A 19,172-nucleotide genomic window follows, 5' to 3' on the forward strand; every position below is an offset into this window, starting at 1 on the left:
TCTACAGAATAATTTATAGACTAACATAGTCTACCTCTTCATTTGTCCATTCTATCGGGACTCATTCTCCTCATAAAACTTAGTTTATAGCCTTAAGCCCGCATATATAACCAAAACCCCACTCTTTATAACTATAGTTATACCAGACTTTAAACCACATCAATCCTTCATATCGGCGCTATTTCATTATAATCTATTTATAATGGAAATACCCATAAAGCATGCATAGTCATACATTTCCCGCTTTTAACACGTCTCTGCACAGTTATCGAGGCTCCCTTTATCACTAATTGCAATTGAGTCTCTGCGAGTCTCATTAACATGCGTTCCTCCATCTCCTACGATATGCGATTAAACTATCCTTCCGGACTTCAAATATAACAAACACTCCCATATAACCCTATTGGGTGCGCTCTCATTCCCTGTCGCATTTCTCCTCCACCGATAAAGCTCTATTGAGTGTTTGTGATGCGATCACTTCGCTGATCGCATTGACATCATCGCAATCGCACATCGCATTGGTTCACGGCTGATGTTTACTCTTTGACTTATTCCGATGCAAATTAATCTCCACCGTTGATCCTATTCCCAATCCAGTGGCCGATGTCCTTTCCCGCTCAATCAAACTTGCACGACACTTTCTGACCATTGATCTTGATCCACTTGATCTGACAATCCAAAATGATTTCGGGTGAGACACAAGCATGGAGAATAATCGCTCGATAAAGCGGTTTTCTCTCTCCACTCGTGTTACGTGTCAACCAATGAGTGGAATCGGGTGACTACCCTCTAATACCACTTACCACTTTTTTCCGCCCGATAACCCGCTTTTGTTTATAAATCTGCCTTCCTCTGTTAACTAATGCCTGAGCATGTTAGCACCCGATGACCGTAGATCTATGAGATCCAACGGACCCTGTGCACTGACACCGTACTTCTTCGTTCGTCCCTTTTCTTGACATCGCTATTTCTTCAATGTTTTCCTGTGGTTTTGGTTTTCTTCAATGGTTTCATTCTTCCGCTCTTCCGCTGCTTAACTCTTTCTAAGTTTAACTCCGCATGCTCCTTTGATCACTGTCCTCTTGGACTTTGCTTGATCCTTCGAATGGATTCAAAGATCCATTACGAACCTCTGTCTCGTTCTTTACCTCTGCATATTCTACAGAACTTTGTCTGCACACATATATTATACAGAATTCTGATTCACTCATAAAACATCATTCAATACTTGAAACACACATTATACAGTTTCAGAATAAACCTCTATATTATATAAATATAAACAACGATCACAGAATGAGATTCTCTGTCTCTCTCTGGCCTGATTCTTCTGATTTGTGGCCTCTTTTTACACTCTGCCCGTAGGCTTACAACCACACTTTATCTATCTATCTAGCCTATCTAAAACATCTAACTTTCTAACCTCTGACTTTACCTTTTAGGCTTACATTTATACAAAGGGATTCTAAAACCAATTCCTAGTTTAGATCCATCGATTCCTCAACAAAATCCTAAAATCTCTTCCTCATCCCTAAGGATCCTCTCTAACCCATAAAATCATGAACTAACTCCTAATCTGAGTTTTACAGTTAATTCTCAAATCCTCTCCTCTCTTAATTATCCCTAATCCCTCATGTTCTCCTACATTCGAGAACATTTACAAATACGCCTCACTATATTCAACGAAATCCTATTCTCATTAAAATCACTCAAAACCCTAAATAATTACATTAATTCACACTTAGGAGACCAGCTCCCTTGGAAACACAATACCCCTATGTCTATTAAAATATAATGATTTTTCTTGAGCAGAATGCTCCTGCATCAATATGACAAACAAATTTTACCCCTTAGATCATACCCCTCGAAAAAAATTAACACAATGACAATAGAGGCTAAGACTGACGTTTTGTTGCCCCTATTGGGGTCAACTTATGGAACCAAAAGAGTCGAGAAGATGGAGTAGTCACAATACAGAAGCATTAATATGGAAGAAAATTAGGTTGTTTGTTCTAAATTGTGACCCCACCTATGCCTTTTGTCTTAACGAAGAGGCCTCATACCAAGTAGTGTGGTGGAAAATCAAGACTTGTGTTTTGATCTCCTCCTCGAGACCACCGATGAAAAACTCTTTGAAGAACTCTTCAATGATACCTTCTCTTAAAATTGCCAATTTTTTCGAAGGAAATAATAGTCTTCCAATATGTTGGTTTGGCACAACTTGGTCCATGTCCCTTAAAAATGGGTATCACTTTCAAATCTAGCATAGATGGCCTTCACAAACTAGTCCTAACTAATTCACCCCACACATGCCTTTAGATACCATCGTCAACACTAATAATGTTCCTTGTCCATATCTAGCATCCCCACTCAGAGTTTCAACTATTCATATCAATATCGTAGAGAGAAATATTGTTTCATCTAGGATACCCACCCTACTAGATCTAAACAATCAAACGTATTCAAATCAATCTTAGGGAATTTATGCATTACATGGGTTCAATTCTCATGACAATATGGCTTGTTTCGATGACAAATGCTTGCTAAAGATTCCCAATGGCCCATCCATCTAATCAACTCATTCTAAATGTTTAATTGAGCATTGATGGAGCTTTGAAGGAGGACATTGGTTTTAAGGTCAAAGTGGATGTTTTGAATGAGAGTTTATCGAGTTTGTCTTCCAAGTTGTTGAGTATGTTCTCTATTCTAAACACAACAATGGAATCATTTGGGTCCACTGGGAGGCTTACCAAAGAGCTACACCAATGGAATAAGCTCTATGTAAAGATTGTTTTGAGATAGGTACCCCAAAATGTTTGAGCAAGGCTCTAAACTCCTTTGTGTTTTATTGTTGAGGAATTGGTGAAGATTATTATATAGATGAAATTGTCAAATTCTATAATGTAATACAAAGGTGAGCATTTGATAAGATCATATGAAAAAAGAAGTGTCAAAGACCATAGATCTTTAATATACATTAGGGTCTCCAACAATAATACTCAATCAATCTTTAATAGCTCTAAGAAGGATCCACCATATTGTTAGCTACACTACCCAGTTCCTTGGTACATGAGAGTGATTTCCCTAATGTTGTGCTTGAAATACTATAGCAACAAATGATTGAAATGCTTTTGTAGGGGTGGTTTTAGGTATGCCTAGGTAGTTTTCAATGTACTTGAGGGTATGTGCAAAGACCAATATTGCTTACTAGGTTAAACATAGAGGTGTACAAGGGAACAACTAGATGACTGCTCTCAATACATGATAGATTCAACGTTAAGATGGATCTATGTTGATATTCTATTTAAAGCAACGTAATTTAAAGCGCTTACCTAAGTTGAAGCAATACTTTTGACTCTTTCACTTGATAAAAACCATTCCAAAAGAAATGATTCTAAATGTTACTTCAGTTAGAAGCTTATTTATCATTTACAAAGTAAAGAATGATGATTTTAATATTTGATTTGTATAACCATAATAACTACCTAGTAGAAAGATGTTTCATACATTAATTAACTAAATCCTAAGAAATTCTTCATAGAAGTAGTTAGGATAAGACCCTAACAACTTCAATCTTACCAACATATGAAGTGATCCACATATCGAGACTTGCATAGATTAGCAACATCATAATAAATAAAGAATAAATTGGGTCATGTTTTATTAACGAAGCTTTATTTTCTTCTTTTCCATATACGTTATAAAACTATTGAACTCTAACAATTCATGCAAGCCTAAATCTTATTAATACCACATTCCCACAAATCACGAGGGGATCCAGCAAAAAAGTTTGAATTACATAATTCAAAGCAAACCTAAAATGGACATATATGCCAAATCACTCCCAATCCTTCAACCTATTTTAGAGTACTTAGCATTTATTTTGAGTTCAAACCATGGCCTGCATATTGCATTGGTGAGTTAAAATTGCTGACAACCAATTTTAGAAGCAACATTGCCTTGATTTAAAGCTAGTCATGGAACATCACATAGGGCATTTAAGAATTTGACAACTACAAAAATGTCTACAAAGAGGATACATTTACATATGCACATTGGAACTTTCATATGCCCCGCTCCGAATAAAATTATGCAACGTACATATACAAATTGAGTACCAAAATTAATCAACAATTTGCTTTCACATTATCATGATGAACATGTTGCTATCAATCATCAACTTCACCTTTTATACAAGTTTCACAAATTTCCATAGAATGCAAAGGACATTTAAAATTTCATTGGGAAACAAGTGTCAAGCACCTTAATTCCAGTGCATATTTCCACTTGGACCCCTCATTGAAGGGTCCATAATCAATAATACCCCTATATTTTCCACAACCTCCAACGTTTTTTTTTGTTTCCAAGAATATGACCACCTTTGCGATAGCAATTCAGTGCTAAAATAGTTTTATGTTTTAAGCTTTTCTCCTACTATTTTCTCAATGTATCTTATAGCTATAAAGAAGATCTCTACTACAACCTTGTATATTTATTTTTAAAATCCTTGTACTTTCTTGGTAAATTTAAATTCACCTAAAAACCATTCATAAAAATTTTAATAAATTCAACACTAATAATGCGTTGCCAAACATGACAATAAAGAGGACTGAAATGAGGGCTTCTACCCCATGATAAAGGTTGGCAAAACTATCGTAATTTAAAATTTGAATCTCTTTTCTTGAAAAGTAATTTAACAAATAAATGTGGATTGTCGACTCCTGTTTTTTAGAACCATACAAAGGATGTTAGCTTTTACGAATGCTATGCAGCCAATCATACTTCACACCTCACAATAGTGTACATGCTTATCGTCTTCCGTATAGAGAATAGGATTCCTCGGTGTGATAACAACGTATAATCCTTTTCCAGTGGCACTTTTTGGTGTAAAAAACAATAGCATATTATAACAATAAAGAGCCTAAGCATAAAACTGAAATGGTAGCAAACTTGGAAAGCCACTATCACCTTGGGCATGAGATCCAAATGAATGATGACTCAAAGATCAACTATCACAAGAGTAGAGTTCACAAAGATGAACAGCTTGACGACTAGAAGAATATAACCGATAAAGATGAACCTCGGAATGTACAACTCACTGGACAACTTTATAAATATGCCACATGATCATTCTAGCATATCTTTATTGTCTAATTGAAATAGAAATCATACCTTGTGGAAAATGATTTAAAACAAAAATCAAAACTGTCATAAAGTAAGAAAATGAACTTAAATCATGCATTTAGCAATTATAATTGTCTAGCGTATTTGAAGAATTTGGGCTTGATTCATTCTTCTCCTTGTATGTTACTCCTGTAAAAATAGTCTCCTTGTTTCTAGTTTGCGTCTCTTACTACAAGAAATTATAATATAATTCTAAAGCAGTTTGGCCATCCAATGAATGATGAATAATTTCCTAATTTTGTAGACATTATAAGAGGAAGTAGGTAGTTAATTCTGAATATTTGAAGAGTCTTTCGAATAAAATGTTTTATTGCAATCTACCTAACTACCTATAGGCCTACGCATGATTTACTTTTCTATGTTTTCAATAGAAAAACAATGCCACGAGATATTAAGTCAAAACTCACTGGAATAACAAAAACTAATATATTGACATGTCTGAGAAAGAAAAACTATGACATACGCACCGATGATGAATTTAACTCTTCCGATTACTATTGCATTGTCATATTTCCTGGTGTATGATAAAATTTTCAGAATTATGGCTTTACTAGGAAATTTTCAAAATATATCTAATCAACAATAAGGACTTTTACTTCATCAAAATCAGTGGCATGCAAAATCAAATCACGTCGAGGACTACCATCTTTCCATGTTTTGTAAATCTGTAAACAAAATTTTCAAGAGAAAGGCATAATGTAAATGCTACGTCTTTGGTTGGTCCTTGTTGCCTTCAGAGATGTCACAATCGATTCCCATGACAGTATTCAGGTTATTATAAACCTGACTCATACTTGGGATCAGCTATCACATAGTGGTAAGCAACCACTAAAACAAAGATGAAAATACCCAAAAAATTTGCAAAAAATCCAAGGTCCTGATCATCAATCATCTGTGATAACAAACAAAAAATTAGCAGAGTTTCTTAAAGACATCTAATAATAAAAATAGAATGTTAGGAAATCCCATGGTCATAATGATTTATTCATCGAACATCACAAGAGCAACATAACATGGACATTATATGTACGAGTTACATAGTATCATTTCTTTAAAAAAAACATCAAATTTATAAATCTCTTATTGATGGACAACTAAAAGGAAAAGGAAAGTACTTTACTCCTTATAAACAGTTGAATGCAACGAAAATCATAACTTGGATATCCATACTGTGATTAAAAATAATAAGGCAAAGTTGGTAACATGCTACATTCAGGACCATGACTTTGTGCCACATTTGAAGTCAAATTCCACTCTTAACATTTTATTATGATTGCATCATCCTCTGATTAAAGAAGAAACTGAACTTATCTGAACTAAGGATAAAAAGAAAACACTGATGAAAGAAAAGGAAATAGGAATAGCTTAGCTTTTAGAAGTTTAGAACCACAAGCAATAAAAACAAATTAAATTGCATTTGGATGCTAAAGGATTTGAAAAAAGGGGAAAAAAATAGATGCGAGGTGTAATGCTGACAGAACTAAATTGAAAAACTATAAAACCTTATTTAGATCATAATATCGAATACAGGATCAAGCTAGTCGTACTAATTCAAACCTGAAGGAGACTAGGGTTCAAAACCCACAGAGACAGCCATATTAGTGTGGCCGTGTTGCTATGTTAATGTAGTCAACTATTAATGAAGCCATTTGGCCATAGTTGAGCACCCACTCTGGATTAAAAAGGGGTTGTACCATTAAAAAAAATAGAAACGAGAACCTTAGGCTTTCATTCTGACAATGGTCTGGAACAAATCTCATCACCAGCAAAAGACAATTATCAAGCTACAATTTGCCATGCATGCATGAACATGTTTCACTACAACACTTGATACAAAGAAAGCACCCCCATAATGCAAGATCCAACCAAATAGGATAATATAAAATAAAAACATTTTAAATTTTCATTGCAACGAAAGGACTCCAGTATACTAAATTACAGAAACAAAAACCAGATGATAAGATATGCTTAAACTGGGCAATGGAAAACAAAGAGCCTGTTCCCCAACTAATAAATTAAGGAACGGAAGAAAATCATAGACAGGCACTAAGTAAGCCATAACATCGCCAATGGAAAAAAGTCAAGATTAGACAAAAAGCTACCCAAATCCCAACATATCCCAACCTATGACGCCTCTTCACCTATAGAGAAGGCTGTAGAAATATTCCATACTTGAAATGCATAAATAGTTGCAAAGAACAGTTATAAATGAAAGCACAACAAGAAAGATGAGCATTGGAAGTCCTTGTTGAAAATTGTAGCCATGGCCGGCATTTCCATCAATAAAAAAATTTAAAGGAAGAAAAAAAATTAAATTTGTAAATTTGATTTTATTATTTTCCCTCCAAATTTTCAAGTCGGCCTCAAATTGTCTTAGGTTGGCTGGGCCTTAAGAGGCACCCATTTGACCCCCACAAAGGTCTATATAAAGAGATGCTTCCTCCATCATTTGGACACATCGATCTATCTTCTCATGAGCCCTGTTCCAGCGTAGTAGAGGAGGAAAAAGACTTGGCTTGGCATATCTCTTATTCTTGGGTATTTGTTGGGTTATTATCTTGATGATGGTGTTTCTGATGTACTGATGTATATTGAGTTCTCTCTCTCTCGCGTAAGGAAAAATTTCTGGGTTTTCCCCTTGTGGGTTTTGCCCTGGCCTCGGGCCTAATTTCTGTGTCTCTTGTCTCATGGTTTCTTGGTGTTTCTGCTGTGATTTTCTTCTGCTCTATCATGCTTATGAATGGATTTTCTTATTACTGCTTCATGATGAAAAATGCTACATGAAACCTAATGTGAATGATGATTATTTGAAGCTGTTAAATTGTGCAAGAAAATTGTTCTAGCTGTGCCCTAGTAAAAATGAATAGTCTTGAAACAGGACCAACATTTACAATTGGTTCTATAGGTTCAACTGGCAATTATGCACTTCAATAAATAGATTACAAATAAGTTGTGCCTGTTTGACAGATGTTCATACATATAAAAAGCAATGGGCATATAATATGTATTTAATGAATACACCTTGTTTTGTCAAATGGAGGTCAAGAAAAATGCCTCATTAGACATACATAGGCTACACCCGAGCATGCTCAGTAAACAAAAGGACTATGGAGGCTAATACATGGATATGTTCATCTAATAATAGCGTTCATCATGCAATAGGTGGCCTTCAAGCATTTATGAGTTCAACCCATGACCTCGTGTGAGAAACCCATTCACCTTGCAGATGAGAATCAATTCCCTTTTCAATGCAATTTTGCACTCTTTAAATAATTGCAAGCATGGTCAAAAGGTAGGCTCATTCCCATCCTTAACTCCTTCAGAGGCCATGCACATTTTAAAATTTTTGCATTGGAAATGGTAGAATGAACTAACACTGAACAGCAACTTGTAACTTTCCCATATAGACACTAAAAGATGTTTTTGAAAAAGGCATCTTCTGAGTCGTCTCTGCATTGTCATTACACTCATTTTCATTTGAATTTAGCTCCCTTGTTCCATTACCCTACTGAAAGCAACCCAATGAACCTGGGGGCATGGAAAATCAGATTTGAGTCGAGTGGATGCTTGTTCTTAGCCTTATAGAAATGGATTGCGACTGGACTTTGTAAGTTTGTAGATTGCTTAGGTAGTTACCTGCTGTAGAATGTTCCCAAATGGAATGGTAATAATTGCCATTAAACATAAGGTTTACAAAAGACAAATGTATGATTTTATGTATGCATAAGATTGCCACATGTGAAGAGGATCATTCTTGATACAGGGTTCCCATTTATTAAGGAGAATAATCTCCCAATGAAATGTCCCTACTCAAACTAAAGAAAGAATACATTGACTTGTCTCACTTTGGTAATTAGAAAGAGAATAAACAGAAAAAATAACTCTTAGAAACAAACCCCAGGGAAGTCTTTACAAAGCCCCTTACTGGACAAAGTGCTGCTTTAATGTATTGGCTTGTATCATTTTGGTGACAGGATAAGATAAGATTATTTTATTAATGCCCGACAAATTACCACAAAAGTAGGTCAACGGGAATGTTGAGTTCAATAGTGTTGAAACAATGTACGAGCACAAGAATGACTCCTATATAAAGGAAGATAATGTAAAGCATTGATCTATACTAAGACTAAATTAAAACCCTGAAGCCCGAACCATAAGAATGGATAAAAGTAAAATGTACAAGGAGTAAATCCAAAATCCTTATCCGGTAAATCACAAAGTTGTGTGGGTCACTATAAAGTTTCGAATACCCCTGTCACGTAACACTTACCTTGGCTAAATAGGTTGTTCTACTTTTTCCTCGAAACATTCGGCTACAACTCCCTATCGCCCTTATGCCCTTGATGCTCTTCTTACGCCCTTACACTCTAGTGATAAAAGTGAGAGGCTGGTGATCGAAATGAGGTGAATAGTTTTTCATAAAAGATGGACAGGCTATCCAAAGTGCGTTACTTTCCTTCCTTGCCGATATCAATTCTTTTTCATCATCCTTCCTTGCAAAGCACGACCCTGGTCCCTTGTCCATCTTTGTACTATTCTAAAGGGAAATCAAGAGTGGAATCAGATCGTGAACTCAGAGTGATCGAAGTCAAAATCTGATGGAAGTACCACACAAATGAAAGTACCACCCACCCGAAGAAAACTATTTAGCAAATCAACCTTGTCTCGTACTAAAAAAAGCAATCAGCTTTTTTTATTAATGATGCCTCCTCCTCAATTAAATTATGTTTCTATATAGCAAAATAAAATACTCTCAATGATTCTATTCCCTAATCTAAATTCATTTTAATTCTAGATCTATCAAGTGTCAAGAGAGATCAAATCTCTTAATGTGTAAACCTTTCCTCAATTTTTGTCAATCGAGGGATTTCATCCCTCTCTATGATTGAAAAATCTAGTGTTGAGAAGGATACATGATACATCTATCTAGGATGTAGAAAGTACCTCTTAATGAAATTAACTTATAGAAGTTTATTTGCATGACTAAGGTTTCTATAATCTTTTAAATTGTAATATTCCTAATTGGAATTTAACAGCTAATACCAAGCAATGGACTAGGAACAGTAAATAAACTGGAACTCATACACAATAATTAAAACACCAAAATGTCCAACAACACAATCTGAGCCATTTTATTACTTTTATGATTAAAGAGTACATAAAATGAGCTGAAATTTTGGAACCTGGGCTTGCTATGCAAACCCCATGTAGTACAGCTCTGATCTGGAGGAAATACTGGCCCAAACTGGTACTGCGCACTGTTGGAAAATGTAACTATGTTCGGTCTTCAATAATGTACTTGAGTCAAAATGTAATATATTTGTCAAAAGGAATTTTATTGTTATTATTATTGAAATTGACTTATTAAAGCATGGGTTTCATGCTTGGGTCATTTGTATTAGCTCAAGCCTCCATTGTAGGCTTTAGGTTATTTGTCAAAGTCATTTATTGTTTGACTCCTCCATCAAGTCATCCCCTTCAGCAAAGTATTCTTCTCGACCTCTTCAACGTCCTCAAGAAAGTCTTCATCAAAGTCTTCAAGTCAGCCTCGAGAATTATAATCAAAAGAACTCATGTCAGCTCAATTAAAGGACACATCTCTTCATATTACATGTCAGCTCATTTTAGGACGGACAAAACACTATATATACCTGTGTAGGATCTTCGCATTTCACCAATTTCAGAGCTTGCAATCACAGAAATTTCAGTGATCACAGAGAGGGTTTTTTCGGTATATCTCAGTTGGAGTTTCGGTGAAATCTCATAGGGAGTTTCAGTGCTGATTACAGTGAGGAGTTCGGGTCTCAGTGAGACATTTCCTCGTTGCTGTCACAGTTAAGGGATGCAGATTGTTGGAGTTTCAGTAATATCTCAGAGGAAGTTTCAGTGTTGATTACAGTGAGGAGTTCGGGTCTCAGTGAGACATATCCTCGTTGTTGTCACAGTTAAGGGATGCGGATTGTTCAGTCTACCACAGTTCGGTGCCTTGGTGTAACTACAGCATGGTGGGCTCGGTGCCACCACAGAATTAAAGCCTATCACCTCAGAGATATTGCAGTGATGATGTATTTGATGGTAACACAATGAAAGGAAGAAGGGTGACTTGATGGAGGTAGTCTCGAATGTAAGGGTCTTGGTCGTCTTAACTTTGAATCTACTGAAGAAAGAACTTATGACTGGGTTTCCCCTTGAGGGGGGTTTTGCCCTGGCAGACTGCCTATATCTCGTGTTCTCTTCTTTTGTTGTTTGGCATTAATCTTGATGATAAGAAAGGATAATTAAAAATCTGACACTAATAATGAAAACATCACAAGTTAATGTCATAATGGAAAATCGTTATAATTGCCACCTCTATTGATTTTTCCAACATGGTATCAGAGCTATGGTCATGGTCAAAGCAGTTTAAACTTTGAAGAAGGGTACTTCTGGGCTAATAAAATTACAGTGAGCATATTAAATAATGAAGGAGAAAGAAGTTGGATCATTTCTGAGAATACTCAGTACATCAAAGGAGTGACTTCACTATAAATTGTATATAACTTTATAAGTAACAGTGAAAAACAACAAAGACAATTTCAGTGGTCTCTGTGGAACATTTCAGTGACCTCAGAACAGTTGGATAAAGTTTTCAGAGACACTTATTTTCGGTATCTTTACAGTGACAAAATATACGGGCTATTGTCTTCGATGCCATCACAGTCTCACTGCAATCTTATTTCAGTGCTGAAGGATCACCACAGTGCCACAGTCTCAGTTATCTTTCAGTCAGATTTTCGATACCGTTATTATCACAAGTCTCAGCATAACCTCAGTGATCTCAGTATCTTTTCAGTGATAAAATCATGAGAAGATCTCAGTGATACACCTCAACAAGGAAGTTTGGTGCTTGTGCAAAGTACTCAGTGACAAAACATCTTCAGAGATAGAGTAAAGTCGCAATCATGAAGAAGAATTCAGGCTCATTATGATTGAAACACGATAATATAGAAGCAGTGATATATACAGTGAAGTAGTTCATCCGGTCTACAACTCGTTGAAGGAAAGATGTCTCAGATTAGCTGCCTATGATCTGAGGTGCCTACAAGAAGTATTCAGTTTGAAGAACACAAGGTACCAGCTTAAGAAAAATGAGAACTCCATACTCTACAAGATACACTTGCGGCAAGGTTTGTCAAGAAACAGAGGTATGTTTTAAATACAGTGATTCATCTCTTGATAAATCTACCCACCCCTCTCATATTCTTGAATGACTATGTAGAACCCTAGACAGATTCTGGACAAACCCTAACCGAAGGGTATGCTAATGTGAATATCTGAAAACCCTAAAGTGCTTAGGGTGATTGTGAAATGCTATTTGAAGTTCTTATTGATTGTCATGTTTGGGATTCTGGTATGAACAGAAAAACCTAACTTGGTAGGGTTGACTGATGAGGTCTAAAATCCTGAACCTTTGCAGTCTTGGTGATTGTTGGCTTTGATATGTTTCTACATTGAAACCCTAGCCCATTAGGGTTTGGTGGAATGTGTAAGCAATAACCTTATATTGTCTTAGAAATGTTTTCCTTGGTATGTTTGTGTTTGTCTGATCAAGCCCTAGTGCTATCAAGATTGTTGTGTGTCTAACTCTTATTTGATATTATTGTGAAGATGGTTTTGACCAACACATGATATGAAATGCATTTGCATGATGATGAAATCTAGGCATATATAGATATGTCCTTTTGATTGAAACTCTAGCTTGGTCTAGGTCAAATTGAAGTAATGTGGTTGGACATATGATATGCTTATGTTTGATTATGAATTCCTAGATATGTGTGTTGACCTAGTCATTGATGGTCATAAGTTTTAGGATTTAATGGAAGTCCCTGTTTGAGATTCTAGGATGATGATATTTGGAAATCTAGGGTTTTGTAGCTAAACCCTAGTGAAGTTTAAGTTTTCTAGTGCGTGTAACATAAAAATTTAAGATCTATGTATTTATTGATTGTTGAGTCTGTGAATATGGAACTCTGGAATTGAACCTTAGTCAAAGTAAAATCTCTGAAATATGATAATTTGAGATTTGTGTAAGTTTGTTGAAAAGTAAAATCTTTGAAATATGATAATTTGAGATTTGTGCAATTTTGTTGAAATTTTGAAAATGGAATTCTAGGGTTTTGGAGTTGAACCTTAGTTGAAGTAGAAATCTCTGATGTATGATGACTATATGATAATTTGAGATTGTTGAAATTTGAGTTTTGGATGGATTGATGATTGATCGGAAATCTAGGGTTTGCAACTAACCCTAGTGGTAGCTAGTCATGTTAGTGATTGATTGATGGTTGATTGAAAATCTAGGGGATGGAACTAACCCTAGTAGAAGTTGGTCAAGTTAATGACTAAGTTGTGATTGACCTTGATTGATTATGTTGTTTGAAATCTAGGATTTGCATTAATCCCTAGTGACAAATCTAACATATGAATTTTGAAAGGTTGTTAAGATGCCTTGTAGATCTATATTTGTGTGAGTTGTTTCTAGGGTTTGTTATATGAAAGGTATGTCATACCCATGGATGAAACATCGACACCCTAGATGGAATGAAAAGTGTTATGAAGTAGTCTAGGGTTTATGATAAAGTCCCTAGCTAGATGATGAAGAGTATATGTCTCTTGTTTGTAATTAAGTTTGGGTATCTGATCTGTATAAAGTTGAAATGCTTCCATGATTCTAATATGGCTAAATTCATGCTTCTATAGATTTGGTTGTACTTGCTATTTAAGTTGTGTAGGTACACAATCTTCAATATGGTGAAGATGCTCATTGATGTGACAAGCATGATGGGAACAATGATAACTCTGATGATTCTCCGATGACGAAAAGAAGAAGTTGATATCCTTGAATTAAGAAGAAGCCTGAATAGAAGAGATCTCCCTAAGATTAAGAGGGAGTCAGGATGAAGAGAAGCTTTCTGGTTGAGAGGGAGGGCATAGCTTGATGTTAATTGAAAAATGAATTTCGGAGGATATGTTGATACATGGGAAGTAGGATGAGTGTATAATTGAGGAATCTTGTTAAATTTTGGTATGTTCTATGCTAGAGCAATTTATTTAAATTTTCACAGTTAGCAATCACATCAGCATTACGATAAACTGCAGATAGAACATAAATATAATATGCAGAAGACAAGCCAAGACAAGAGGACACAAGATATGGCGCGAGCCAGGGACAAACCCCACAATGTGTGGGGAAACCCTTTGATCAAATCTTCTTTTATCTTCAAAGTTCAGCAGAGAAAGAGAGAGAGAGAGAGAGAGTACAATTACAACAGAAGTCAACACTTTGACTTGTCTAGATCTACGCATAGATCATCTCCTATAACGACGAGATCAGTTGAAGACATTCTGCTTCAACTGATACCTATCATCATGATGCATCTCGTCCTCTAGTTGCACTACTGCATATTGCACCATGCTGCACTAATCATGATAATCATCATGCTGCCCATGTCCATGATCTTATCATGCTGCCCTTCATGTTCATGATCTTATCATGCTGCCCATACTAATGTGCATCATCATCATGCTGCTGTCCTTACAGATGTGTATTATCATTATGCTGCTGTCCATCATGTCCATGTTCTCATTCAACTTCATGCTGCCCATGTCCATGATCTTATCATGCTGCCCTTCATGTTCATGATCTTATCATGCTGCCCATACTAATATGCATCATCATCATCATGATGCTGTCCATGCTCCATGTCATCATCCATCATTATACATCATACAGGTCATTCATACATCATGCTGCCAACAGACCTAATTTGTCATGCTGTTACCTACAGCAATCTTTCCTCTGCCTGCGTATAAGGTGTTACTATTTACAGCGGAATATGTGACTATATATATCAGCGTATATGTCTCCATTTACAGCTACATATATCTGCGTGTCTGTCTCTATTTATATTGGAATATCCTTATGATGAACAGCATATATGTGTCTTCAAGAACAGCGTGTAAGATAGCTTCATGACTGCGTATGGACCCTTTATTAACTGCGTGTTATGACTTTATGACTGTGGCTGTTCCAGGCATCATGTTGACTGTCCATGAACTGCGTGTAATGATTCCATATGACAATGGATCCAAATTAGGGCATTACGTTGAATGATCTGCGTATTATGACTTTATGACTGCGGTTGTTCCAGGGATCACATTGACTGCATTTTACTTCTGGACAGCGTAGTGTATAAGGCTTCTTGACAGCGTGTTAGGGCCTGTTCTTCTCAGCAATAATTCTTTTCTTAGCTGCGTTATAGAGGCTTCCTAGACAGCGTAGATTAGGCCTCACTTTAACCACATAGGAGCTCCCTTGACTGCGGCTAGGGCATGACTAGGAGTCTCTGTTTGCTGCAAAGATCAACCTGCAGCTAGGGCATCACCATAAGGCCAGCGTATTCTTTTGGTTCTCTCCTTCTCCAAAAACCCAGACGTGGAGAGGAGATCACCTCAAGAATACGTGTGTGCAAATGATATCAAATCCTCATCTATTTATACCAAAATGAGGATGATGAATAGACACGTCGGTTGGGCTTCTAGAGCCTACATAAGAGCTGGTCGGCTTGACTATAATTACATAAACAAAATAAATTCATATCTCCATAAATACTTATCGGAATCGGATGATCTTTGGATCAATCCTACACCTCTCGACGAGAGGGATCCAATAAAAATATCAGCTGCCAGAAATAAGATAACCCACATGGAGTTTGGCCCTAGTTGCCAATTTAACACTCCCTCTCAACTAGGGAGAACTCCATCCGCTGATCCATATGTACGACTGTACTATCTCTGCCATCAGTGCCCTGCACTGCTCTGCCCATCTTTGCTCAGCTCTGCTGGCTCTGCTCTATTCTACCCAGCTCTGCTGGCTCTCCTAGCTCTGCTTTGCTCAGCGCTGCTGGCTCTGCTAGCTCTGCTCTGCTCAGCGCTGCTGGCTCTGCTAGTTGTGCTCTGCTCAGCTCTACTCATCATTGCTGGCTCTGCTAGCTCTGCTCTGCTCAATTCTGCTGAACTATGAAGAAGAAGAATTGATCGAGAATGAGTCATATCATTCTCCACTAACTCGAAGTTAGTCTCAGAGTGCGTACCACTGGTCCCAGACCAGTCTCAACTGACCCGAAGTCAGTGTCATAGTATCCAGACCAGTATCGCAGTCTCAGAGAGTGTATCACTGGTCCCAGACCAGTCTCAACCGACCCGAAGTCAGTGTCATAGTATGTACGACTCTCACTGGTCCCAGACCAGTATCGCAGTCTCAGAGAGTGTACCACTGGTCCCAGACCGGTCTCAACCGACCCGAAGTCAGTGTCATAGTATGTACCACTCTCACTGGTCCTAGACCAGTACTGCACTGACACGAAGTCAGTCTCGGAGTATGTACCACTGGTCCCAGACCAGTCTCAGCCGACCCGAAGTCAGCGTCATAGCATGTACAACTCCTACCACTGGTCCCAGACCAGTATCATTGATCCCAGATCAATGGAGGACATCCTAGCATAGGGAGTACGGTAGATACAACGATGCGTCCATCGGTATTACTATGGTCCCTAACTTCATTTCCCTGCTCATTGATCAGATGAGAGGTACTTCCCATGAGTCCCAGACTGCATGGGTAGGAAGCCTCGACAGGAGAACTTAATCAATCCTGTCCTCACAGGAGAACACATCAATCCTGCTACAATCGCCATGGAGAACACATCAATCCAGGCTGCCATGGAGAACACATCAATCCAGGCCTCACAGGAGAACACATCAATCCTGCTACAATCGCCATGGAGAACAAATCAATCCAGGCCTCACAGGAGAACACATCAATCCTGCTACAATCGCCATGGAGAACACATCAATCCAGGCCTCACAGGAGAACACATCAATCCTGCTACAATCGCCATGGAGAACACATCAATCCAGGCCTCACAGGAGAACACATCAATCCTGCTACACAAGAGAGCGAATCATCTTGTCCCACAAGAGAGCGAATCATCTTGTCCCACAAGAGAGCAAATCATCTTGTTTCAGTGCGCACCACCAAGGGAGGGTGAGTCACCCTGTGGTCGTATGTTGCTCCAATAGAACTGCAAGCCCCCAAAGCTCCTAGAGCTCAATGTATGCAGCATGCAGGACCCTTTTACAAAGGTCTCTCGACGACTCCAAGTCGTTCGGGAAAATCACAAATTTGATCTTTCCTCAGGGCTCTGTCCTGTACATCATCTCAGTGTGATGGAGCCTCCTTGATCATCAACTTACCATATCCCAGATAAGGCAGTAATTGATGTCTATCTGTTGGAGCAATTGTCAAATACGGGATTCCTCAATAATCGAATCCCATCTCTGGTTGTCACAGAGATTCACAGTGGTATTCATCATGTGTACAAACAGCTCACTGAAGAGCTTCAGCAACCAGACTGCCTCACAGAAGGCCATACTATCAGCAATGTATTCTGCCTTGGTGGTGCTCAGAGTCACCGACTTCTGCTTCCTGCTCATCCAGGATATCAAGGTAGATTCCAAACAGCACTGAGAAGTGCTCTAGTGATCCTCCATACTTCCTGCCCACTCATCATTCGAATAATCATGTGGTTTCATATTTTCGGCAGTGTATCTCAATTCATGACAGATTGTGCCCTGAAGATATCTTAGAAGATTCTTGGCACCAATCAAGTGAGGCTCAACCAAATATGAGCTCACCATGCTAACTGCAACACAGATGTCCGGACGGAGATTCTCCAAGAACATCAATGCGAATGAGTTTATGAAGCTCAAAGGCATTTCCCAAATCTGGTCCGACATCATTACCATATAACTTCTGGAAGTTAAGATCCTCGAGGCAGTCACAAGCTAGCAGCTTATCTTCTCACATTCAGAATCCAACTCCCTCTGTCTCCTATAAATGAGAGGGTCTGCACCTGTCAAACATAGGTGCCGGTACGAGAGGTTCATCATCCACAACCTTCGAGTAATGGTTTGGATCGATTTCACTCCTAGTGAATCTCAGCTGCATTGGACAGCTATCAATCCTCTCATACTATGCCCGAGGTGTTTTTCTTCAAGCCATAGAGGGCTTTCTTCCATCAAACTCCTCGGGTTGTTCCAAACCTGTGAACCTGCTGCATGAGGGGAATGGTACCCTTATAATATTTTTCTTTTGGTACATTTCAGACACGTACCTTCATGCTTCCTTTTGAATTCAGGCATCCTAGTCACCATTTGACTCACAGACCTCTAGAGCTGAGTCAATGGACATGGTCCCCAGTGGACTTCCTGCAACTTGATACAACCCTGAACTCAAAAACATCTTTAAAAAATCTATTTTCAAACACGTACCTTTCCATCGATAAGTGCCACCCTGCAACCTTTGACTTCCATTTCCGAGATGGACATCAGGTTCGATCAGGTACATAAAAGAGATTCAGGGGTTCCTTGCTTTTGAGGAAGAGTCGACCATTTCCTTGATGACCTGCATTCCCAGTCATTCTTTTGATCATAGAAGATGTCCCAGGGATGATAGTTATCTTCATCAAGAGATGTGTCTCTGCCACTCGAACTTGTTTCAACAAGGCATCTGCCTTTCCTTCCACCCTTAGATCCGAACTTCCCAATGAAGTGATCTTAAGATGGACCATCAGAATCTTCCACTGCGCCATTCTGATAACATTATCTGCTTTGACTTCACCCTAGGTGAATTATGAGGAACCCATTGTTCCTTCTATCTTGTCCCAACTGTCTTCGGTGATTGCTCTTTCACTCTTGCTTGGGCATTGTCTTCACCTCAGCTCTGATACCATGTTAAATTTTGGTATGTTCTATGCTAGAGCAATTTATTTAAATTTTCACAGTTAGCAATCACATCAGCATTACGATAAACTGCAGATAGAACATAAATATAATATGCAGAAGACAAGCCAAGACAAGAGGACACAAGATATGGCGCGAGCCAGGGACAAACC

The 19,172-nt window shown here is 37.9% G+C and overlaps 1 protein-coding gene across 1 annotated transcript; it reads right to left on the minus strand.

Moving 5' to 3' along the window:
- Positions 1-5,657: 5,657 nt before the first annotated feature.
- On the minus strand, positions 5,658-6,076 carry LOC149219311 (dolichyl-diphosphooligosaccharide--protein glycosyltransferase subunit 4C). Its single transcript, XM_089382567.1, has one exon. The coding sequence runs from the start codon at positions 6,074-6,076 to the stop codon at positions 5,960-5,962; it is 117 nt and encodes a 38-aa protein (XP_089238693.1). The 3' UTR covers positions 5,658-5,959.
- Positions 6,077-19,172: the final 13,096 nt, after the last annotated feature.

This window comes from Pinus tabuliformis, chromosome Q (assembly GCF_031772625.1).
Source record: "Pinus tabuliformis cultivar Carrire ecotype Pingquan chromosome Q, CPIR1, whole genome shotgun sequence".
Classification (NCBI taxonomy): domain Eukaryota; kingdom Viridiplantae; phylum Streptophyta; class Pinopsida; order Pinales; family Pinaceae; genus Pinus; species Pinus tabuliformis.